The 25,627-nt window shown below is 33.4% G+C and overlaps 3 protein-coding genes and 1 pseudogene across 4 annotated transcripts; 1 reads left to right on the top strand and 3 right to left on the bottom strand.

Annotated features, from left to right (window-relative positions):
• Positions 1-640: 640 nt before the first annotated feature.
• LOC114379057 (cation/H(+) antiporter 1-like) lies at positions 641-3,456 on the bottom strand. The gene is made up of 3 exons (XM_028337609.1): positions 3,304-3,456; positions 2,179-3,175; positions 641-1,830 (listed from the first exon to the last, which is right to left on the bottom strand). Exons 1-3 carry the CDS (start codon positions 3,454-3,456, stop codon positions 641-643), a joined length of 2,340 nt encoding a protein of 779 aa, XP_028193410.1.
• A 6,242-nt stretch (positions 3,457-9,698) lies between these two features.
• On the top strand, positions 9,699-15,103 carry LOC114380220 (annotated as a pseudogene). Its single transcript, XR_003659692.1, has 9 exons — positions 9,699-9,759; positions 10,422-10,684; positions 11,211-11,273; positions 11,358-11,376; positions 11,649-11,747; positions 11,840-11,919; positions 12,005-12,249; positions 13,486-13,651; positions 14,380-15,103. The product of XR_003659692.1 is annotated as an uncharacterized Rho GTPase-activating protein At5g61530-like (transcript).
• Positions 15,104-15,349: 246 nt separating this feature from the next.
• LOC114380221 (probable transcription factor MYB58) lies at positions 15,350-16,955 on the bottom strand. Its single transcript, XM_028339216.1, has 2 exons — positions 16,685-16,955; positions 15,350-16,045 (listed from the first exon to the last, which is right to left on the bottom strand). The coding sequence occupies exons 1-2, from the start codon at positions 16,919-16,921 to the stop codon at positions 15,557-15,559; spliced, it is 726 nt and encodes a 241-aa protein (XP_028195017.1). The 5' UTR covers positions 16,922-16,955; the 3' UTR covers positions 15,350-15,556.
• Positions 16,956-20,829: 3,874 nt separating this feature from the next.
• LOC114379169 lies at positions 20,830-25,425 on the bottom strand. The gene is made up of 12 exons (XM_028337770.1): positions 25,312-25,425; positions 25,135-25,221; positions 24,635-24,768; positions 24,043-24,101; positions 23,916-23,970; positions 23,192-23,242; positions 22,862-22,901; positions 22,303-22,343; positions 22,132-22,236; positions 21,845-21,892; positions 21,474-21,593; positions 20,830-21,268 (listed from the first exon to the last, which is right to left on the bottom strand). Exons 1-12 carry the CDS (start codon positions 25,358-25,360, stop codon positions 21,206-21,208), a joined length of 852 nt encoding a protein of 283 aa, XP_028193571.1. The 5' UTR covers positions 25,361-25,425; the 3' UTR covers positions 20,830-21,205.
• Positions 25,426-25,627: the final 202 nt, after the last annotated feature.

Raw genomic sequence — 25,627 nt, forward strand, 5'->3', positions numbered from 1 at the left:
CCAAAAATATTTAGTGTCAGTAATTTATTGCATGAGGGTACCAGTGATGGAACAGTTGGAAAATTTCATAACTAATTACTAAATAAGATGTAAAGTAGTAAGGAATGACTTTGCATTCTTTTAAGCTATTTTTTCCCCATGAAAATGACTAATAAAAAATATTTACCATTCACCAACTTTTCTAATGATTAATGATTAAAAGAATATACTATATAAAGGAATTAATGTAGAAAATCAAGTTTGAGATGACAAGTTGAAAGGATATACTCTACAAAGAAAATAATGTTTAGAAAATAGAAAATAAATTAATGTGTATTGTTTAAAATTTTACCGTGACACCGAACTTATTTTCTTAATTAATGTGTATTGATTTGAGTTTTGTAAATAGAAAAAAATGATTGAGAGCGAAAGATGAAGATTAATCATCGATAAAACATGGAGATATTTTGTATTAATAATATAATAATAAAAAAATATTAATAGAAAAAAGAAAAAAAATATACAGAGTTAAACAAAAAAAGATGAGCATTTTTTTCTTTAAACACATTGTTGTTGAAAAGCAAAAACTGTTCCATTTGTACACATTATGTTCATAAAGCTAAGTTATATGAACAAGTCTAACTTTATTGTACTTCAATAACTAAGCATGCAATAGGGCTTTCTTGGCATCTCTGTGTTGTTGAACGATCAAAACTGAGCCATGAATATCAAAGTCTGAAGAGGCCAAGACATCACCAACTGTTCCAAGTTCTGGACACTCTTCCCAGTCACTCATCCCAATTGTCAATGAACTCTGTCCTCTACCACCTTTTCCTACTATAAACAAAGAGTACATGTCCCCTATCTCTTTCAGAGATTCCACTGTCTGTGCACCATCCTTCACAAACTTCTCCACATACCCTATTTGGCCAGAAGTCACGTACCTGTTGTAGAAATCAACCATGAAGGTGTTGTCAATCTCATTCACCGTCTCCTCCCCAGACAATGACATCAAGATCTCTTTGTCCTCAGATTCTCCACTCTCAATAATTTCATTCTGTGATGAGGAACTCAACAGAAATCTAATGATTGTCAAGTTGACACGCGGACTCCCTGAAATGCGTAGGCTCCACGCAATAGCCTCGCGGTCGTCAGGGCCACCAAAGAAAAGTGTTGCAACATTTTGTATGGCTTCAGATGCTACTAGTTGTGAGAAGCCTGGTACCCTTGCAAGTCCTCTTTCTACTATGATACCAACTGAACAAGGGGCATGTCTTAGCACCTTCTGGTTAGTGATCCTTATACCCTCTTTCCCACTTTCTAATTTCCCATCAATGCGTTGGTGCTTGTGGAAGGGGAGTAGAATTATGGACACTTGGAGATCTTCTGCTTCATTGCACACATCTTCATACAAAGATGGGAAAGGAGATACTGCCCTTCTTTGTTGGACTAGAATCTTTGTTTCTGCAGTGAAGTTATCCAAAGCATTGTTAATTTCCACCACATCATTGCCTCCATAGTCCTCGTCGTCGCTAAGGTCAGCATTTTCTTTCTCATGGTATAACAGGTTGGACTTGATCTTCTTCACAAGCTCTATTAGGTGCATTAAGTAAGTGGTAGATGGTGATACTCTAGAGCCATGTATCGCTAGTACTGTGGCAAGTATGGCAGATACCTGACGAGGGTCATACACACAAGCCAGAATTCGAAGCTCGTCCTCCATTTGCTGTGGCTCAATTGCTGTATGGTTGTTTGCAAACATTTTTTCTTCCCCTCTTACTAGAAAAGCCACAATTACTCCTGATATTATTGTGTTAAGTACTATTGATACCAACAAAACATTGTACGCCTCTGAATCAAAAGTCTGTAAATCAACACAAGAGCCATTGAGTTAGTATACCAATTTGAGATTCCTATTCTGATTAATGATCTGTTTGGATTGACTTTGCCTTAAATACTCGAAGGAAAAAAAGAAGGTAAAATGAATTAAGCTTCTCCATAAGCTAATATCAACTTATGCACCTTAACTGTTGGACAAGTTAATCAAACATAGCTCCTACAGAAGTTAAGTGCGTAAGTTGATTTTAGCTAATGCTATAAACTTAATTCAATTTACTTTCTTATTTTCTTCTTCTATAAGTACTTATGGAGAGAAGTTTATCCAAATACTGTCTAATTCAACCAAGTCAAGAAATATACTCACAATTACTTGCTTTGCTGCTGCACCTATGAATAGAAGATCAGCATAACCTCTAGTGTTCAATATGAAGCCAAGAAAAATTCCTTCACTAGTAGGAATTTTAAGGTAGCGGCAAACTATAAGAGTACCACCAAGCTTGCTTCCAATGCTCAACAATATCAATATGGCCATATTGATTGCCCTCTCCAGGCTCTTGAAGACATTTATCAGATCACACTGTAAGCCTAAGTACCCAAAATATACTGGAAGTACAAAGTTGTAAATAGAATAACCAAGTTTATGCAGCAATGTTCTAGCTGTTTTACCTTCCTTAGGAAACAACAAACCAATGATGAAACAACTAATAATACTGTTGTAACCCCAAATTTCTATTATCATTGAGCAAGTTAGGAGCAGGAGCAGAATGAGCATCAACTCAGGAGCCTTGAGGTACTTCTGGTTTGTATTTCTTGTGTTTAACCAAACGGCTAAGTACCTGTTTATGATAACCACCAAGGCAGTAATTACAAGGCAACCGAAACCAGCAGAAATGTGATTTGGTTTTCTCCAGTTAACCATCACATTGAACAACAACAAGCACCCCATTTCTGTTATCAATGCAGAAGAAACTGCGATTCGCCCCACATCTGATGCTGCAAACCTTAACTCTGCTGCCAAACGAATCACCATAGGCGAGCTTGTGTATGACACCACTAGCATAATGATCATACAAAAATAATACAAGGGGGCATTGTCAATGGTGTTTAGCTGTTGATGCAAGTAAAATGAGACAGATAGACCAAACACACCACCCATTATTGCACCACCACAGGCTACTAAGCTGACTATACGTAGATTGCGCATGGTGTAGTGAATATTCATCTCCAACCCAAATAAAAACATGAAATGTATGCGACAGAAGTAGCTCACAACTTCATAGTAATTTATTGAACTGGCAGGAAAGAATGTAGCCTTTATATACTCTATATGTGACATTGGACCTAGCACTAACCCAGCCTGTTGAACAATTAATGCAACAAGAGTTAATAATGAAACTTCAATTCAATACAAATAATTTAGAAAAAGAAAAAGAAAAACATCATTATTCATTAACAAAATTAAGGTGATTGATTATTGATTATTACCAGAATTTGTGCAATTGGTCCAGGTTGGCCCACTGTCCTAAACACAACGTTGAAGACGTGTGACACAACAAGAATGCAGGACACTTGCATGCCCATTGAGCTTAGGGGGTTAACCAGATCATTGTTACAGAACATGGAGTGAGTGGCATCCATTGTGTTTCCTGTGTTTTGTCAAAACTCAAAACAATATTTAATAGGAATCAAACTTAGAGAAGCAATTGATATGAGTTTTTCTATGTTCTAACAATTTTTTTGCATAAGGGGGGTGATGAATTCAGTGTTTCAGATCCTAAATTATTGGTAGAAGACACGTAACAAAACATAGGCCCCGTTTACTTTTTCTTCCTTTACTTTAGCGGATGCTAACAATTAATTATTATTTTTGACATAAGTCAAAATAAATTATTTCTTTAGCCACTGTGATCATTATAAATTACATCAAGTAATCTATTATAATTAGAACTAACTGGAGAACCAAAGCAATAACTTGCATTGCAACCGATAGCAGACACAAAGAACCCGACGTAAAATAAAAATAAAAAATATTTTATAATTTGAGTTTGTTCCTTGAAAAAATCGTCAACGTTAAACCATTTAAATATATTGACTACAGCCCTTGATCGAATCAACTATTATTAGTTATTAATAAATTCAGTAACAAATTGTATTTTCTGCGGCAATTTTATGGATTTATTTTTGGATCATACTATTAGAGTTTCATCTTGAAATACAAAATGTATAGCAATTTTTTTACGTAAACAAAAATGAATTTTTTTCATATGATTACAAAAATTAAAATTTAGTAATTAGTAGTATGACCTACTTTTTCATGTTAAACTTTGACCTTAAGATTGTTAGTACAACTCGTGATGCGTTATTCCAGTGTTTGAGGTTCCTAGAAATAATCTATTCAGCTCAGACATTAACATTAAGCATTGATATCATTTTCTAGGTTGTTTGTAAAGAAATTAATTAACGGGAGTGTGATTTCTTCACTGGCAGTGGCGGCTACCAAGTGTAATGACTTTTATTTCCCAGAATTTTGAAAAGAAGCATAAAAGGATCTGTACATTGTTTTTGTTTAACACTTCATAAGGAAAAAAGGGGTAATTTGAATTTGTGTGTCCAGAAAATCATAATTCATAACGTAGTTGAATAGCATTACAAAAGCATAATGCTATTAATAGCTTATCATATTTCACAGGTCAGTCAATAATGATGAAATAGGTCATTGTTGAAAGAAATCATAATTCCCCTCCAAATTAGCATTTATCAACGTGATTGAAAGCTTATCTAATAAAAAATGCAAGTGACTGGGATGAAGATTGAATGAGAAGTTTATAGGTTAAGTTAAACAATTCAACACAAGGTAACGATTTTTTATGTAAACAACAACAACAACAACTGCTACTGATACTTCTGAAGAAAACATTTTTTACAAACTCATTAAACTCAATCAAGCATGCGAACTAAAACCACAAAGAATATCAGGACAAAATAAATATTCTTAGATAGACAAATAAAAAAGAAATAACCTAGAACTGCGAGCATAGGAAACAGTAGTTACAAAGTGAATGAAGTTTCAAACAATGATGAACTGAACATGGAAGGGCGAGGTGGCACAGAAACTGTTATCACGCCCTCAAGCATTTGGGTAACCTTCTTCATGGACTCAATAAATATTTTGAGGTTTTATGTCACAATGAATGATCTGAGTGCTGCACTTTCATGCAAATATGTGAGATCTCTTGCAATTCCCAACGCAATTTGCACTCTTTGGTACCAATGAGGCCTTGAGATCCCAAAGAGAAAGCTAGACAAGGAGCCATTGCGCATGTACTCATACACCAGAAGAGGATGCTCCCCTTCATCACATTAACCAAGTTCCTGTGGTGGGTTTGTCCAATCACATTCACTTCTGTTTTGAACTCCTTCTGACCTTCTGGCACCTCCTTATCTAGCCTCTTCACAGCAACATACCTGCTTGTGTCTGATGTCAACACCCCTCTATATACCGTTCCAAAAGCACCATGACCCAACATTTGTTTGAACCCCGTGGTTGCTTCTTCAAGCTCCTTGTATGTAAAATATCTTATGGTTGTAGCTGACAATTTTGGATTAATCAAAGGCCTCTTGTGGTAGAAAATGAAACAAGGCAACAAATAGAAGCACATTGAGGAAAACTGAGCTCCCAAGCACTATTGATATGACAAGCACAAGTGTAGTTTGTTCTCTCCCACTCTTGTCCAAATCTCTTTTAGGTACGTTGACAAGAGCTATTCTAGTAACATTAGGGTGCTTCCTTCCATTGCTCAAAGGATACTTCTTCTTCCAACATTGTCCCTCACCATATATGGCTACAGCACAAAAGCAATCCTCAAGGCACTTTTGTTTACACATATCCTTGTCCATTGCAATTCCAACCAACTTGTCATAATCAGAGAGGGGTCAGTTCAAATTTCGATACTCTTTGAAATCTACAAGATCCTTATTCTGCTCCCACCCGTCTTTGTTGCAGCTAGGCAGGGGAATATCTGGTCTACAACCTGTGAGATTGTCGTGTTCGAAAGGGGAATAATGATCCGGGCACTCACACTCAGGCTTCCCATTGATGGTAATGCAGTAGCTGTTATAACTTATGAAGCACGGACACCCCAGCCCCTTGCCGTCAAGGAAAGGCAAATATCTTGCGGATACTGCTGCACCACACTCCACCGCCCCAAACTGCGGCTATCAGCAACTGTGTTCTCATCTATATATGAAGCATAGATACAATACAACCATACAATTATTCTTAAATTTTGTAAGATAAGAATCTAGATATGTATAAAACATAATAAATATATATAATTGCAATTCTAAGAATCCAAATTAAGAACATGGTTCTTGGACTTTACTGATACATGTCAGTTACAGTGAAGCAAATGAGCATGGTGCTTCATATAGTCTGAAAAGCCCATCAGGATCAGTTCTGACCGTGTACAAGAACTCTTCTTCTGATCCACCGTTTAGGACTTCACTAATCAATTTTTATGTACATGTGTCCAGGTTCATCAAAGTAGAGCTGTGATTCCGTTCCGAAAGTATGCTTCAGGTCTTGGAGTTTTGTCATAGTAAAGAACCAAATTGCCATCTGGCTGCCAATCATAAAAACTTGTGTGAGATTGACGGGCTCTGAAGCTTTTAGGCTTAGCCAGATTCTAACCAGGCAACATGATACTGAGGCAATAGTGTTATGTTCTGGACGTTGCCACATCCTATGGCCCTTGTGATTGTACACTGCAATTCCTTTGCTTGTCAGGTTCGCTGTGGAACCTGCAGGTTTTGCATACCATATTGGCAAACCAAACAGCAAGCACGGGGATAAGGTCCTGCTTCTCGAATAAAACACTCCCGAAGGTGAAGTCCATGGAGTGATTAGAGAGGAATTTAATCGTACATCACAGTTTGACTTTGAAGTAATAACGCTAAACACAGATGGGAGAATAGGAATGGAGTAAAGTTGAGGAGGCCATTGCTGCGCTCTAATAGCCTTGTCATTCATCAAACAACCTTTATAGCAGGATACATACATACACATTGTCATATTCTCATAGGTACGGACTTGTTCTAGCAACTAGCACAATAACTAACTATTAAGAGTTTAAATCAAAACTTACTAGCAATTAGTTGCTAAGAATCTACCTGGACTTGATCAAAAACACAACATCTTAAATTTACTTTTAATTACCTATTTATCGCACACATACTTATTAATGTGTTACTTAAGTGATTTGGTACTCTTGACAAAATTCCAACATAGACTCCTTGACTTGTTCAATCCTTTCATGAGTCACTTTCAAAGTGTCTCATATCTTCTTGGCAGTTTCACAATCTACCACTTATTATACTAAAAATTGCTTGATGCATACATAAGGAAGTACGAAGTACTTTGCTCTGGAGATTTGAAGATATCTTTGCTTTTCTTTTGAAGTTCATTTTATCTTTCGGCTTTACTTCTGATTCTCCTTCAAAAGTCTTTATTGTGGGAATTTATAAACCTTCTTGGAAAATGCCTCACATGTTTACATCTTAAGACCCCATGAAATACTACACTCTATAGGGCATTATCGTAACTACACCTAAATGTTTAGGAACGTGTAAATTTTAAAACAAACTAATCAGAGTTCATTAGGTGAATATTATAAACATGATTAAAGGTTCTTAATCTAACGGCTTTTAAATTCTCAATACAACAATTACAAAACATATAATGGTGTTGTGGAAAGTTACATCAAATACTCTCATGAAGGCATGGACATATGAAACTAAGCTATGTCCTTCCAGTTTGTGACCTCGAGCTCCATCAGCAAGCACTCCCACCTATATCTTGAAAAAAAAAATAAAGGAATGAGGCATAATGTCTTGGTGAATGCTCTAAGGAATCTGCAGATATTCGACTCTTCTACCCAAGCAACCATGTTATTTATCTCATGGCTTTACCCTCCCAGGTCTCTACCAAATCAGTTATTCAAATGGTCGGATCTTCACCTCTCAATTGGTAGTACTTCTCGTAGACTCCTCTCTCATTCTCACCACTGTTATAAGTTTAACTCTCATTATTATCTTAGGATACTTTTTTACCACAACCCCTCTAGTTGGCTAAACTATTCTTGCTGAGACTTTACCAAATTTCTTTCCTCTTATACTTAGAGTTATCCACTATGATCTAAGACTACTAAAGCTTTAAGATATATACACTCAACTTATGGCATTCCATTCCTCAACTCTCCTTTTACATTAAATTAGGACTTACTGGCCTTCTGCTGTTTTCTTATTCATGACCATCATTTTCCAACTAGTACCTTACAACACTATTATAAGCTATAATCCCTCTCATACCCCTAAGGTACCATAAGGCATTCTCAATTGATGACACACATCTTTCGTCTAATTACTAGACATACATCACATTCTCTATCAAATTAAACTAGAATAATACAAGTTCGTAACATGATCAATTATTCACAATATAGAGATCTCATCAATTCACTTCTCACATTCTCATCCAATATATTAACAATCATGAAATAGAAATATGTTTTACTCATAATTGATTTATAATATATGATTTCACTCATTACCCTATAACGGAATGCATATGCATGTCATGCTCCTCAATCTGTAGTTTATGCTCGTGTCGTAGTGGTACACACACTTATTATCAAGTAGTTCTATAGTACATGTTTAGCAATAAATAAGTGCCACCAACATATTGAAGTCTCTGTTTATTCACTAAAAAGAATCATAAAAATTTATCTTTTAGGAATATATAAACTTATAGTATTTAAGAATAAATAATTTCAATTATAAAAGTTCTAGTGAGAAAGGATGAAGTTCTCCCCATCGAAATGAATATATTTTTCATCAAATTGATTTAAAAATTGATAATTCATACTTGATATTGATTATTGATAACAAGTTAATTTAATCAAGTAATTCGATTAACCTCTTCGAGATATATATATATATATATATATATATATATATATATATATATATATATATATTAAAACTTTGCAAAGAAAGAAGAACTATATTTTAAATAACAGTACTTTTAAGAGTTATTCTTCAAAAAGAACATTTTTAAAGAGGTCATTTTTAAATTTTTTAACAATTTATCTTTTTTAATCTATCATTTTTAACTTTATTTTTAAATTTAATTTAATAATTTTAAAATTATTAATAATTAAAAATAACCCTATCATATAATATAATTTTTTATCGTAAATCTAAAATATAATATATTTATTTAAAATATTAATTTGTTAAAAAAATTAATTATAATATAATTTCAAAAATATTTATTTATTAGTTATACAAAATAAATATTAATCTTATATGATAAAAGAATAGTATAAGTATATGATATGACAAAAAAAAGTACCGTTATACTAGTTTGGAGCTACGTTAAGTTGATCCTCGGACTTGGTCAGAGCAGTCCCATTCCTATCTCTGTCAGCTGTTTTTGCTGCCGTCTTTTCTCAAACTTCTCTCTCTCAATAGCAGCAAGGTAAACTTTGATCTGATTCTCTTCTCTCTCTAATTCATTACGGGAATATATAAGGTTTTTCGATCTCTTCCTTTTTTCATCAGATTCTCTTGTTTGCTTTTCGTTTTTTTCAACCCCTAGAGTAGAGGCCTCATCGATTCTCTTCTTTGCCTTTTACTACACAGACTATTTATTGTTGGTGTAATTTCACCAAATTATTTATAAAAGATTTTTGTGTTTGATTGATGATTTTGTTTTTCAACAAATCGATGATCTGTCGTGTCCAAACTTGTCTTTTATGCAGGATCAAGTGAAAACTGATTATTTTCCATTGAGTTTGATTTAGTTCTTAGCTTCTGCTTCGATGCCTTCAATCATGTCACCTCAGTGGCAAGACAAGGCTGCTGGTTTCTTTTCTTCCTCTGGTATTGCTGCGCTTTTCTCTTTTTTTTTTTTATTATTTACTTTGCTACTGTTTGAATAGGGAAATGTTTCTAGGACACCCAATATGCTGAGGTTTTAAATATTGATCACAGTCACGTTGCTGTTTCGTCGTGTTTGTTGATATCGCAGCAAATCACAAATAAATGCGGCCGATATGATTCTAATTGTGGTCACCGACGGTTAAAAGGCCTTGATGTTGTGGCCCAAATCACGGTTGCGGACCGTTTTTTAAAACCTTAAGTCACTTAGAGAGAGAATAAAACAATATAGAAAAGTGATAGATGTAATAGGTATTTGATGTGACAAGAAGAGGGATAGAGACAATTGAAAGGTGTCAATGGAGTGTCCAAGTATCACTACTCTTTTGAATAAAATTCTCCATAAGCACTTACAAAAAAAGAAATTAATAGGAAGATAAAATGAATTAAGCTTCTCCCATAAGTTAAATTAGCTTATGCATGAGTTAAATCAGCTTCTGGAGAAGCTAAATGAGATAAACTTCTATAAATTAGCTTATGCATAAGCTAATTTTAACTTATGAGAGAAACTTAATTCATTTTATTTTCCTATAAGTGCTTATTGCGAAATTAATCCAAATAAAGCCTTTCCGGTCTCTGTTTGTTCCAATATGAGTTTGATGTAGGGGTCAAGCTTAAAGAAGCGAAGGAGTCAGCAGGAACATTCGTTGGTGAGGTCACAAAGGATACAAAGAGTAATGTGGCTGAAGTGGCAGGACGAGTTGGATCGATGGTGAAGAGTCGGTGGGCACTTCTTCAACAGCCATCCACAAGACATGCTGTGCAGGATCGTTTCATATCAGCTGCTGCTACAACTGGTACACTCCTGAGGAGAGGCTTCTCAGGGACAAAGGATAAGGTGGTTGTGGGAAAGTCCAAGGTTGAAGAGGTAATGTAGTTGATAAATTATTTGAGATTGTGATGGATAACTTTTTAGAAAGGGATAAATGGGTAATGAATAGGTTTCATAGTTTTCTCCATTTTGTTCACAAAATTTTGAAAACAAGCAACAGAATGAGCCCTATGTGGCATTTTTGGAAATGATAGCAAAAATGTATCAACTAAAAATGGAAACGAAAAAAAAAAATAAGCACTGTCTTATTCTGGGGATTTTATTTGGGTAAAGGAGGTGCCTTATCCAAAGTGATTCTGGATTATATAATTCTGTCAGTTGTATGTTGGATAGCCTGTGGTTGGGTTGTAGGTTGTTTAAGACTGTTATTCTGGACTTGGTAAATGGATTTTTCTTTTTCTTTTTTTTTTGGTTTTTGTCTCTTGTATCCTTTTCCTTTTTCTATATCTTATCTGCTAGTCAAATGCCACATTATCATTCACAATGTATTTTTGCTGCACCAGTTTGATGCTGATATTCTTTACTTGTCTTTCTGATTTACCATCATGTTCATTTGTTTCAGGTGGCAAAAATAACAGCACAAAAAAGTAAGACTATCTTGACAGATATTGAAAGATGGCAAAAAGTAAATGACATTGGGCTTAACTTTGACCTATTTTTTTACCCTATACATCATCTGCAAAATTCTTACTATAATTTTCTTTTGCAGGGAGTTGCAAGCACTGATGGTAAGTTTCTCAAACTACATGACTGAGAAAGAGAACAGTTCTTTTCATACACACCACAGTCTTTTGCGGGCTATGTAGAATTACTTCCATTGTTCCTGCTGGACATATTGGGATGAATTCCGTTTTGATACTTTAATTATTAGTTGATTATTAAGTTATATAGCAGTGTAGCATTCTTTGTTTGTATGCAGGTTTTTACTTGATATTTAAAATTTGTTTCCTGCCTAATGCCTGTATAATGGTACTTAATTATTCACTTATCTTTACCCCAGTATTTGGAGTTCCTATTGAGGTTACTGTGCAAAGGCAAGATTGCTGCAAACCTATTCCTCAGATATTAATCAATTGTGCAGATTATCTTATAGTTTCAGGTAGCTGTTTCTAGAGTAAGGCTCCACGTCCATGGATCAGTTTATGTTTTATTTTGATCCAATAGTAATTTCATTATATTTAATTTGAGCAGGATTGAACTCGCCACATCTTTTTAAATCTGAAGGGGGGATAAAAAGGTTATTCACCAGTTGGTTTCCCTATACAACCAAGGTAATTCAATCATTCTTTCAGTAATGGGTATGTTTTTATTATATTTGGATGATGATATACTTGCTACTATTATTGCATGTTGCAGATTCTACTGCTTCAGTACCAGAAGGAACAACTCCTGTTGATGTAGCAGCTCTTGTAAAATATTATCTTGCTAGCCTTCCTGAGCCACTAACCACATTAGAGCTTTATAATGAGATTAGAGGTGCTCGATCCAGTATATATTCCATGAGAAACATACTCAAGAGGCTTTCCAGTGTAAACTACATGACTCTGGAGTTTATAACAGCACTTCTACTCCGTGTTAGCCAGAAGTCACTTCTCAATAAGGTAGGAGTCTTCTCTGCATGGTTTAGTCGAAGTAGGGATGGGTGGGTGGGAGATTGGGTTTCATATGCCTGATGAGCACTTATATTTGTTCATTGAATCTATGCATTTCATTTGTTGTTTTGTTAACGTCATTATCATTTGAAGTTGTTGATTTCCTTTATGATATTTAATTTGTGTCCATATATTAAACCTTGCATTTAACTAAAAGGCATTGCTTTTGACAGTTGAGTTTTTTTTTTTTTTCTTCATTAGCGATCTATAACCCTTTTTTTTTTATTTTCTAAAATTTGTTTTTAGACCCCAACTTACCTTCATATTCTTATTCTGGGTATTCTTAAGTTTGGTTTTTAATTTTGTTGTTTGGTCAATAAATTGTTCAATAGTTCACTAGGTAAATGGAGCATACTGTTGTCCAATATACTTATATTGGAATGATAAATTTTATTATTCATAATGGAACAAGAGTAATCATCAGGGTAAACTATCCACATAGTAAAACAAGAAAAGAAAAAAGATAGAATATGAAAAAGAATAGTCAGCAAAATTCTGGAACCCTTTTTGGCTTTGAATGTCTATCAAAGGTATTGCCTAAAAGAGGAGGTCTAGCCTTTAAAATTGAACATTTATCAGAGGCTTCTAATCGGCCATATTTTTGGCTCTTTAGTTTCTATAAGGAAAAGAGGCACTGAATGCTTTGTGGGTGTGTGCTTAATCAGCTAGTATGAAGTGTATTTGGCTACAGCAAAATGCCAGTCTTTTCACTTTTCAGTTAGTGTATTTTATATTTTTATATTCTTTGGGATAAGATTGTTTCCTAGCTTATTTTGGGCTTTCTGCTGAGGGTTATGTTTGACTTTGTTGTATGATTTGGAGAAGGATTGGAGAGCTTAAATATTTATGTTTCTGTACTTCTTGCTTACTTCTTGAAGGATTTGCTGTGGTCAGTTTCTTGTTCTTTTCTCCTTTTCTAATATTTTTTTCTTCTGCTAATATCACTATTTTCTCCTCTTAATCTAAAAGTAGAAAGGAAACAGCAATATTTTCGTAGATGCATACCTTGCTTTGTTATAGTTAGCTTCTTTCCTCTGTCCCTGCAATATGATCATTTTCATGCTTGCTATTTTTGGTTTCCCATCACTTGGGTGACCATAAAAGCAATGTCATAGTCATTACTTGCTTGTTACTACATACAAATTGGATTTGAGTAGCATGCTCAACATTGTTGATTTTCTCTAGATGGATGCTCGGTGCCTTGCTATGGAAATGGCACCTGTTATTATGTGGCAAAAGGAACGGACACCTGAATTTTATCATCAATATTGGAATCAGATGTCGAAAAGTCCTTCCAAAAAGAGTGTGGATCCACCACCTGGTTCATATACTGCCTGGGACATGCTTGCTGGTAGGCAAAATGATGCTAAAACACGTAAATTTTTTAAGATAACCAAATTAACTTAAAATATAAATTTATTATTGACTATGGCCAAAAGGATGATAACCATGTGGGACATTCCATGAAATCATAATGTAGTCTCTTGGGCAATGGTTATTTTCTAAGTCAAAATGTTCAATGTGCAATAATCTTCACTAAGCATAAGCTTTTATATTGGCCATGTGAAGAGAGGACCAATAAAAGGCCTAATAAGAGGAGTTGATTGCATGAGAGATAACTAGTTGAATAGGGATAGAGTAAGACCATGGGTTAGTCTTCTTTTGTTCCTTGGATTTATATTTCTAGTAATCTTGTTTCTTTAAGAATCTCAATTTTTGAAAATGTTGTAAATATGTTTGGTATGCCTGAATATTCTTAAGGTTAGACAACGTTTCATGGGTATCCAAACTTCAAATCTTGGATTTCCACTTCCTCCCTTGGGAATGTTTTGTTGGGAAATATGGTTTTAAAAAACACCCAGGAATATTAATTTACTGGAAATCTTTTTTAAAAATTCACACCTAACATAGAAAGCTAAGAATAGTGGAAAACTCAATCTCCCTACCAGGCTACCACACACCCCGTAAGAGAAACCATTGAAAATTAATGACCTAAGTTTCGTCTGCAGAAAATAATGCAGATTATAGATTTGTAGGATTCGTGCTGATTGGATTCTTTTCTTGTTTCTTTTGCTGCAGATGATGGTGAAGCCATAGATGCATCATCTCCTATTCCTTTGGATGATGGCACGCCAGTAGACTTTGGTGCAATTGAGGTTGTTCAGTTGCTCATAGAACATCATAATGCAATTTTCACAGATGCAAATGAGACAGTCTGGAAATGAATTGCTTTATTCCTTGTCCTGTATTTATTGGTTGACTTGGATATATTGGACTTGGAATAATTTTTTTACCAATCCAGTCATGAAGATCATTATTAGCAGCTATATTTGAAGTTATCCACAATCATCACGCTGCAGAAAGATGTTGGATATTATTGGTCCAGTTTTAGTGATAATCCCTATCTGATTTTGGATGTCTTGTGCTTATAGGGAAGCGACCAATTTACTTCATAAAGGGGGTAAAAACAGTGACAGTATTGTACAGCTATTAGCCGATTATGTATTGCTTACAGAAATACTTGTCACTAATGTGCTGTGTTATTGTGGTCTTTCGCTTGGATTGATAATGCGATCTTTGTTTATAGTTTACGTAGAGTCATGTATTCATATTCATATAAGGGTCACTTGGTACACCTACTAGTAGAATTTGTCATTTATATCTTGTCCCTGTTTGCAAGAATGCTACGAAAAGGGGTGGAGTGAGCTTGATTGGAGGAGCTACCCAAGTAGATGCTATGATTTTTTTCTTTCAAACTTGGATATTTATAATTTATATTTTACTCTTAGGACCTTAGAATTCAGTGTACTCCCAGTGCCTAATTACTGGAGGATCTTAAAGGCTATTCTGTTCGTATTGCAAATCAATAGGACCGAGAGTATAAAGAAATAAAAGATTCTAAAGACTGTTCCATGTCATGTGTGGTATAACCTGAGGAACACCGATTAGCTTTAATTTGCTATTTAGTTTTTGGTTGATAAAACGAAGTATATATAAAATACAAATACAAAATATAATAAATATGGGAAATACTCAAATGTGCAGGCATTAAGTTTCTCAACTAATTAGATATTGTGCAGCTTGAGTTTTTCCTTGATCAAATCAAGTAACCTGATATAAGTTCATACATTGGCAAATTGGAAACGCGAGTTACAACAATCTAGTATTGACTACATATCAAATGGATGGATGGTACATGTAAACTAGGAGCAAAATGATATCACTGGGCATGACAGTCTAATTAAAAATAAACAGTTCATTGATCTGACGAGGTTGGAATGTGCTCAAAGTATTCAAAAATCTCGCTCGGGAAGTCCTTGAAAAAGCCATTTGAACTTGCACTTTGAGAATTTCCTTCCAATCCAAAAGTTGGCAACCTGGTCCCAAGCTTCTGGCTGCTGCATACACATTCTGAACATTTTTTCTCCTTGAACCCGTCAACAAAAATTGGATCAAAGGGCTCAGGAACAAGGTCCTGGCACTCTGGGAACAGTGGACAGTCCATCAGTGGATCAGGTTCAGGGAGTAGAGGGAAGTTGTACCCTAATGAAGACTCAAACGATGGTACTGTGTGAAGTGGGGTGGCCTCAACCTCAACTGCACTCAGGTAATCATTTTCCAATTGTTGATAGTTTGGTTTTATCAAATCTGGTAGGTTGATCATCTCGAACACTTGAGTGTTTCCCATATAGGAAGTAGAGTAAGATAGAATTTCCTCCACCTGATTGGAACTGCAAGGAGGAACCTGAAATAGACATAGTCACCAAGTTCATGAATTTGTGATCTTTTATGTATTTAATTAATCTTTTCTAAAAGATATAAAAAAAACTTACTACAACAAAATTGTTGAGACATCTAACTTTAAGATAGAACATTTTTCACTTTCCCATTATTTGTAAATTACTGTTGAATGAATATTGGACAACTATGAGTTTATGTTTGGTTTTCTGATTGGGAAGTTTCAAACTTAGTTTAGAGAGTAAATTCATTTTGATGACATGTTTGGTTACCTTCAAAATTACATTTGAACATAAAAAAATTTACTTGAAAACTTAGTTATGTAGAAGACTTGGGTTGTTTTTGCAAACTCAGTTTGATTCAAACTTAAGTTTATAAACTTTAATCCAAACATACATTCAGATTTCAAAAGCGTGTTTTTAAATTTGATTTATCAAAATAAAATAGAGTTATCCGATCTTCATCCAATGGTTACAAAACACTGGATCCATTTCCTCCTACCACTTAATTGTAAGGACTCCCCTAAAACCTAGGTCTCAGGTATCCTTTTATGTTAGACATTGTCTCTAGTAAAGGGTATAGAATGTATAGACACTTGCGCTGGCACACAATATGTTGAAAGTAAAAGGATAATCATGAACCTCACCATTTCTTCCACTTGATTAATATGAGTTTTTCCGTTGTTTTTGTGCGGCTTTGACGTAGGTGGCTTCTGCAACATCCTCTCCAACCTTTTCCTCCTACTGCTCCAGAAGTTTTTCACATCATTGTCGGTTCTCCCTTGCAAATACGTTGCAATTTTGGCCCATTTGTTCCCAAACTGTGCCTGCAATTCTACCACCAACCTTTCCTCCTCTGCTGTAAACTTGCATCCTCTACACATTACAATATTTCGTTATAAAAATTAAGAAACAATCAAAATTAGAAGTAGTAGTAGTACAAACACCAACGATCAGATCGACAAATGTTAGTTTATTAGAATGATAAATTTAGTAAAATAGAGAGGATCCAACCCACCATCTTATCATAGTAACCGAAGTATATACGTACTAAATTTATTATCTTCACATGTTCTTAAAAAACAACAACATAGGATAACACAAGAAATTAAAATGAACGTGCGTTAGTTGCACATAAACATAATTAATTAAAAAGGTGACAGATAGAATGAATGAATTACGTCTTCAAGTTGGGTCTAAGTTTGTTAACCCATCTAAGGCGACAAGATTTTCCTGTTCTGGACAACAAGCCTTTGGATCGAATGGAGCTCCATTCCCGAGGACCATATTTGCTGACGTGTCTCAACAGCACCTCATCTTCATCACTACTCCATGGTCCCTTCTTTATCTCTAGTAACTCTCTTTCCATCATTTCAATTTCAGTAATATGCCTCTTCCTTCGTTCAACCCACCATTTTCATCTATATATCGATTCCTATGGAAAATTTGAAATGGATGGTACGTACTTTTGCTCCTGTGTGGTTAGACTCATGGGTACGCCATGCACCTGCGCACGCGAGAAACGTTACGATGTTTGTTTTCTCATGTTTGTGGCGTGGCAGCAGGTGGATTGATTTGTGTTTTGATCTACGTGGACGCAATGCAGAGGATTGTTGCTCCCCACTTTGCACTTCTGACGGTTTTGACGGTTAGTGGGGAACATGCACAACCCGCCATTTCTTCTCGTTTGAATTAAGATTAAAATTTAAGTTAAAACCATTCATAAATACTATTAACTTGTTGGTCAGAATGTTACTTAAAGAACAAATCCTACAGAAATTGATCATCAATACAATATTATAATTTTTTTATACTATTATCAAATCATAAATTATTAAATGTGATAAAAAAATATTTTTATAATAATTAATTAAAATTATAACATTTTAATAATTACTTAAAACTTTATATGAAGAATAAATTTTAATTGATTAATTAATTGTGTTAAAATCCTTACATTGTATATGAAAGTTAATTTATTTTTATACATAGAAATGATCATCACTGAGTTGTTTATAATATCTGATGAATCATCTTTAACCAATTAAGCTTTTTAATATATATATATATATATATATATATATATATATATATATATATATATATATATATATTGATAATATAAATATTTTTTTATACATATAATTTAATTACAAATCTTCATATATGATTTTTTTTATACTTTTATAATAATTACTTTCAAAGTTATATCAAGAATGATATCTTCAATTTAATTTATGTGCTTGGTATAAAATTCTTTTATACTAGCAATCAATCAAAATTTATGATAGGTATAAAATTTAAAATAATTAGTGTAAAATTAATAAATTTATCATATATGTTACTTGTGATTAGGTGGTGGTATAAATGTGATCATATGTTATAACCTCAATGTGATCATTATACACCAAAACAAGATGATGATAAACGTGATGATAAACAAAATGTTAATAAATATTTTAAGAATTTTATGTGTAAAAGTCTTCACAACTCAATAAATAAGAAATTATGGTAGATGTAACGATTAAGATAATTATGATAAGATTTAATAAAAATTATTATTATTATATATAATAATTTGTATTTGGATAACCAATATAAAAAGTTCTGCATTGTCATATATATATATATAAAGTAGAGTGTATAGACAATATTCATTGTTAATGTTAACTTATAGATATATCTTTTAAGGTATATATATTAAAAAAAATTGAAAAATTTAAATAAATAATATATGAATGGATAAGATAAAGGATTTTTAGTCTATTATTCAATTATAAATTATTATGTATGATAAATTTATTAACTTTTATTCATAACACCTTAAAAGTCATAAAATAAATAATAATGTAAAAACATTTAAGTTGATTGTACATATCTATTAAACTTCATATTTTAAAATGAAAATAAAGTTATTTTACTTCAAAAATAAATTATTAATCTATGTGAATAGAGTAGTTGGTTTCTTTAAATAAAGTTAAGATATAAAAAATAACTTCATATATAATCTGATTATATATATAGAAACAAAAATTTAGAACATGATTTTATACTAATTATTAATATTTTATATCTGTGGGGAGGAAAAATGATATTTTCTCCTATGGTGTGTTTGGAGTAGTAATAATGTCATGTTGTTTGACTTTGGTTTGCTTGAAGAATCTTAGAAAACCGCTAGACACGAACTTATCAGTGGCGGAATACATACATGATCCTATTTAGAGGTAAGGGATAAGTTTATCACAATTGAGGTTAGAATGAACACATGAAGGGATCTTTAGACGATCAAATTGGAGTTTATTTTAGGATGTATATTGTATTATAATTCTTTTTGTATGATTATAATTACGAGATTGTTGTGTTTGACGGGTCAATTGAAATCCTGATGCGAATTGATTGATAAAATTGAGTGCTCTTGGTGTTTTTTGTGTTTTTGAACATATGATTTTGATTTTGATATGATTATGTGAAATTGTTTAGGGGTTTTACTCCCCATGTTGTGAGAAGCATTTTTGTATAATTCGTTTGCGTTTTAGAGAAGATTTACTAGATTAGTGTGATAAATTGTTATATTGGGATCATGAAATTGTGATTGAGATTTTGAGTAAGTGATAAATTGAATATGTGATGAATTGTAAGATACATGTGTGCATTGAGTTGGGAGCTATGAACCGTATAATCACACAACTGTAAGATCATTTAAGGGCGACAAGTTAATGCGAAACGAGTATTATGATGAAATTCACTATGGGAACCTGACGAGTTTAATCATATTGAGGCGCGACGAGTTAAAATCATTTTGAGAAAAATTAAGAAGTCATGTGTTTTGTACAGTTCATAGATAAAGTCTGTGTGTTAAAATGTTTTTTGAGTTGGAGCTGAATCAGGAAGAAGAAACCCTGGCAGACTCTTCAAAGTCTATGCCTTAGGGGGTAAATACATTTGGTTTGAGTGTTCTTTTAAGCCTATGTCAATTCCACATGGTTGGAGCATTCTTGCAAAACAGCGGGACCCTAGTTGGTCTCCCTATGATTTTACCTAATGAGAGTGACTTTACTTACTTTTCAATGTGTGGTTTGTCTTGTCATGTACGCCTGAGTGTCTGACGAGATTTTTCACTGACATGTATATTTGTTGCATAATGCTTGTGTATTGATTGATATTGATTGGTGGAGTGATATTGTGTTTTGATCCTTGAGTACGTGAATGATGTGAAAATATGTTAGACGAGTAGTGTTGAGATGTGATGTTACGTGATAAGTGATAGGATGACGTGAATTGTGTTTAAGTTAAGTTTTATTTCATTTATATGATATGTATATATATGTTGTCTTGTTTTTCTCTATTAGGAATATGAATGTGATAACTCATTTCCCGTGTACTGTTTGTGTTTGGATCATGTGATGATCTCGAACTTTATGATCATGAAAACAGATGGTTAGGTGGATAACTTTTAAAAAAATTCGTTCTAAAAGAAACTAGGACACAATGCTATGATAGGATGTGATATTGGAACATGAGTTTCTATATTAATTGTATGAAGTTCTAGACATGTAATTTTTATCATTTTTGTTTCACATGTTGAGTCTTTAGTTCATTCTCTAGAGTTTTGGATGATTTTGTTTTGAGCTGAATATGTTTTCATACCCTTAATTGATAAGTTTTTAATTTGGTGATAAACGTGAATATGAGTCTATTACCCACGTAAACTCCTTTATGTTTATTGAATAAAATTATTTTATGTAATTTCATATTTTCATGTATTTTATTATATAAATATGATATCAGAATAGAGGGTATCACAACATATTTCATATAGACTCTGATATCACATAAAAACATAAGCAGTATATTGTCTCCAAAATCCAAATGCCATTCAAATAGCTACTCATCCAATATCAACCATGGTACCAGCATATTGAAGTGAATTATCACTATATTTGTCAAGTTGTAGATACTACTTGGGTCATTTATCTTTCACATGTTTCCACAACTTTGCAAATGGCTGATATGTCTACCAAGTCTCTCCCTAGACAATTTCATCAGTTTCTTGTTCACAAATTGATGCTTCTTGATTAACCAGCATCAATTTGAGGGGGGATGTTACCATATAAAACTCTAACTCATTTTGTACAGATGTTTCTTTTGGGATTGAATGGTTGTAAGTATTACATATTTACTGCAACTGTGTATTCCTCTCCACAAGCACATTTTACCACATGGCGAATTTGCTGTAGAATCAGAGGCATATCCATGAGTGCAAGGGAAACAATTAGAGGAAAATTAAAACATAGGTTTGATTTTTATATAAGATACTGATAAATTTAATTGAATATTGTCTCTTGATTATTCCTATTTGATAGCGACACCATGCTATTTCCAGATAACTATTTTAAGTACCTTGTAAAATTTTCCTGTGGATTTAACTTATTTTACCTCGAGTTTCTCAACTTGTTTCTCTAGAGATTGCAAGTATTCAGCTTCTCCTGCTTTGTCTGAAATAAGGGCTGTACATTCCTCTTCAAGAGCAGTTATATCTGCTGCTTTTAGCTCAGGCTAGCATAGCTCATTCATTAGAATAAAATAATTTACAAAATCATTGATTAAAAGCCACAAATTTATTGCTTGTCCAACTAAGAGGAGAAAAGAAAGTAGCTTGCAATCAAAGATCTAATGTAAAACAATATACAGGGAAATACATATATATAAAATGGAAATGTTTTCCACTCAACCATCCTAATAGAGGAAAATTATGATAATCACAAAATTCTTAATAATTCTTTCAGAATAACAAACTAACAACCAACCTTAAACTCATTTTCTCTGCACTTCACATCCTCAATAGCCCGTTTTATCTAGAGACAAAAAAGAAATAATAGTAAGTAGCAAATAAAGTATACAGAAAATATAAATATATTAGTGTATTATAGATCTAAATCTTCCCATTCATATTATACTGAATTTTAGTTTCTAGAATGAATGAAATGTTTCATTATATGCTATAAAAAAAATTACACAAACCAAAAATAACTTAAACAACCATAAACTTGAGTTATTTATACTTCACAACCTAAAAATGATGCAGATAACTGACCTTGTTGTTCTCTGTAAGAACTTTGGCTTTCAGAGCAAGAATCCCATCAAGGGTTGCTTTAGCATTATCCAATTCAATTATTAAATCCTTCCTTACATCACTCCCCTGTCAAACAAAGATAAATTACCAGATTCCAACTTCATGTAATATACATTGATGAAAGTAGTCTACCATGTTATCCATGACAAGGTTACCATCTGCACCATCCTTCCCTGCAAGTTAAAATTATGAAAAGAAAGCTAGGATATCAAATTTAGTTTTACAAAATGGATTATAAAATGTCTGCAAGTTTAATAGCAAAAAATAAAAAATGGACTTTTGATTCAGTGTTCAGCCTTGACAAAACCAAGGTACTCATTACAGATTTTGTTACAGTGAGCATTCACGGGGTGATTTTAGTTGAACTCAGACGGCTGTGCCAAATTCCCCTGGTTCTCAATTTGAGAAATTAAATCAAGCCATGCTATCTTAATTCTCATGGAACCAGTCCAACAATGCAACAGACAGTCATAACTCAAATGCCTCTTAAAATACATAAACATTGTATTGATCATTCATTGCTATTAAATTCGTGATAAGTTATTTGAAATGGTTATTACTCTCTTTTTTTAATTTAGCTTTGATGAATGGAAGCAAAGAAATAGATCCTCCTGAAATCGTTGGCAGAGTTTAAGGAGTCATTTTAAGTAAGACTGTGTGTAAAACATCACACTAAAGTTTAGAGCCATGCCTTCAACTTTACTTCGTTGCCCAGCAGCCTTTTCTGTAACCTGCATAAATTCAAATGGAAGTGACAAGGAAAGACTTGTCACAAAAGTAGATAAATTAAATAAATAAAACCTGAGAATCAGAGGAAGTTTTCTTTGCTTTATTCTTCCTTTTAGTCAATAATTTATTGGACAAAGTTATATTATTTCCCAGTAAACAATTAAGCTCAAGAAGTTTTTTCAAATGCATACCAAGGAGTGAAGGACTCTTATTTTCAGAGGAACTAAAGGATATATATGGGTATTCCTGATAAACGGTTTAAAGTTATTCGTACGAATAAGAAAAGGCATACCAAATCACGCTTTTTCCGTTCCCTGCTAATCTTTTTAGAATTGTTCCATTCCTGCCAAAGATTTATTTTCAGTACAAAGTCGCAACAAACTGAATGAAAGAACGCGCATGAAAAATGAAAGCAGAGCTGGTAACAGGATAGAATTAATGGGACAAGGATGCTGGAAAAATAGATTTACTCAGTGAATAAAAAGTAATCCCTCCGGATTTGAATATAATTAAAAATAAACTAACATCATGGGAATCAAAAGAATCATAGGAAATAAAATCTGAATTAAATAAATAATATTTTTGGGATGATTTCATTAAGGAAAATGCTAATTAGTGCCTTAATGAATTAAAAATGGAATGTTTTTTTTTTTTTGCTGAAGTGGAAAGTTTTCCATTGGAAGTGTAGCAGTGCATTTTCTATTTAATAAAAACTTTTTGATTTATTTGCACACTTTACCTCACCCTACAACCTGAAACACCCAAATGGAACTCTATTTAGAGTAGTTGATTGTCTTGTTCAGGGGTGTAGTGTAATTTTGAGTCAAAAACAGAGAAGCCATTCTTCCATGCAGAACATGTATGTATTTCAAATGGAATTATTTCCCAAACACAACAACCGCTCTGATGTCAACATTTGTTGCTAATTGTTCTCTTGTTCACAGATATCACTTCCTGCATTGAGCCTGCGCTCCAAAGGTCACACACCAATAAAACAAAGAAGAATGAAAGCAAACCTGTTGCTTCTGTAATTTGGCATTCATGTCCTCCGCAACCTTGTTATAGTAGGCTCTGAAAGAGTAAAACAATTTAGATGAATACCCATCAAATGTGCAAGATTATTCTCCCAGTATCTTCAGTTACCTCTTCTCTGAAAGTTTGGCAGCTAACCCAACTCTCTCTTGCTGAATAAGCTCCAAAGTCTGTTATCGAGCATCAAGGACAACAACACAGCTCAAGGCATCAAATATGGAGTGTGTGTGTCAAAACAAGAAACAAGGTCTAAATTCTTCATAACCAATCCTAAAGCCCCATATAGATTTATCAAGTTTTCACCTCACATCCCCACATTAACTCTAGACTTAATCTGGAAAGCGCAACTTTCAATTTAAAATTATTTTTACTACTTTGTTGCAAGTATACATTTCTAGCAACCACATTTGAGTTTTGTGTACAAAGTTAATGCATGCAAGTGTAACGGGGTATCACTTAACATGTAGATGAAATAAAATTTATGCAGGCATAACATTATCACTAGTAGTACAATAATAACAAATTAACAATGAACATATCACGCTTTCCACTAGAGCAAGACCATTGATCACAACGGAGAAAAGACTAAAGAGGTAGTTCAATTATAAAAAAATGTGTTCGAATGCATTCACATTTAAGCTGCAGTGGTCAGTTTGAAATTACAGATGCAAAGTTTCATGCTATGGAACCAATTGAATTAGACCTGGGAGAGTTTGGTTGTGTCAGACTCCAAAGTGGCAATCCTTTTCTGTTTATCCAATATCTTTGAGCAAATCTCACCCTTTGCCGCCTTCATCTTTTCGGTGTCTTCATTGAGTTTCGTAATTCCAGATTTTGCTGCACATTTAAAAAGCATGGCCATAGGTCCTTCAGTTCAGAGTTTATAAATAAGAGTAAATAATGTATGTAATGACACTAAAAAAAACATTATCCCGTCATCCAATCGTACTTTTATCAACTTATAAACATATCTATACTTAATCACACACTAAAACAAATTTCTATTCAATGATACATTCATGTGTATAAATGATTTATGAATAAATTTAAATTTAAATCTCCTTAAAATGAAATTTAATTTTAATATGCACTAGTAGTTAGCTTAAAAATCATGTCATCAATGATTTTTTATTGACTGAAAAAGTGCATAGAAATTAAAATCAATAAATAAAATAACATGAAAACTTAAAGGCAAGAGCTGACCAAATTGGAAGTCGTTTTCCAAAGTGCGAATGTTGGTCAATTGCATTTCCTCTTCGACCGAAATCTTCGCCGCTTCATCCTCCACATCTGAATTCATGTTCAGTTATTTTGCGTTTTCAGAATTCAGATCGATTGAAAATTTTAAATAAAGAGGCTGTGAAATGAACTCGCAAGTACCGTTCATTTGAAAGCGCAGAGCCTTCATGTGCTGCAAGTACTCCTCCATCTTCCTCCACGATCAGAGAAACGAATTTCGCGCTGAAAAGAAAACCGTTTATATAAGCGTTTTTGGAGGGGAAAGGGTGTTTATAGCATTTTCGGATTAAGTTATTTAATGAAAATCATTTTTATTTTTATTTTTTAACACATATATTAGCATAATTGTGAAATTAATCATCAAATTAAAAATGATAGTTAGTGAAAACTTTTTTCATGATTCCGACCTCACTTTTCAAGTATAATTTACTTCGAGAGAGAATATACTTTTAATTTG

This window comes from Glycine soja, chromosome 12 (genome assembly GCF_004193775.1).
Source record: "Glycine soja cultivar W05 chromosome 12, ASM419377v2, whole genome shotgun sequence".
NCBI classification, from domain to species: domain Eukaryota; kingdom Viridiplantae; phylum Streptophyta; class Magnoliopsida; order Fabales; family Fabaceae; genus Glycine; species Glycine soja.

Excerpts from the sequence above, each read along its gene's own strand:
- LOC114379057 (XM_028337609.1), bottom strand. The coding sequence starts at position 3,456 with ATGGATGCCACTCACTCCATGTTCTGTAACAATGATCTGGTTAACCCC. Across the intron at positions 3,176-3,303 it reads GACCAATTGCACAAATTCTG|GCTGGGTTAGTGCTAGGTCC; the intron begins GTAATAATCAAT and ends ATTGTTCAACAG. Across the intron at positions 1,831-2,178 it reads AGCAAAGCAAGTAATTGTGA|AGGCGTACAATGTTTTGTTG; the intron begins GTATATTTCTTG and ends CTTTTGATTCAG.
- LOC114380221 (XM_028339216.1), bottom strand. The coding sequence starts at position 16,921 with ATGTGTAGAGGATGCAAGTTTACAGCAGAGGAGGAAAGGTTGGTGGTA. Across the intron at positions 16,046-16,684 it reads TTAATCAAGTGGAAGAAATG|GTTCCTCCTTGCAGTTCCAA; the intron begins GTGAGGTTCATG and ends TGTCTATTTCAG.
- LOC114379169 (XM_028337770.1), bottom strand. The coding sequence starts at position 25,360 with ATGGAGGAGTACTTGCAGCACATGAAGGCTCTGCGCTTTCAAATGAAC. Across the intron at positions 25,222-25,311 it reads TCTGCGCTTTCAAATGAACG|ATGTGGAGGATGAAGCGGCG; the intron begins GTACTTGCGAGT and ends ACATGAATTCAG. Across the intron at positions 21,269-21,473 it reads AACAAGTTGAGAAACTCGAG|CAAATTCGCCATGTGGTAAA; the intron begins GTAAAATAAGTT and ends CTGATTCTACAG.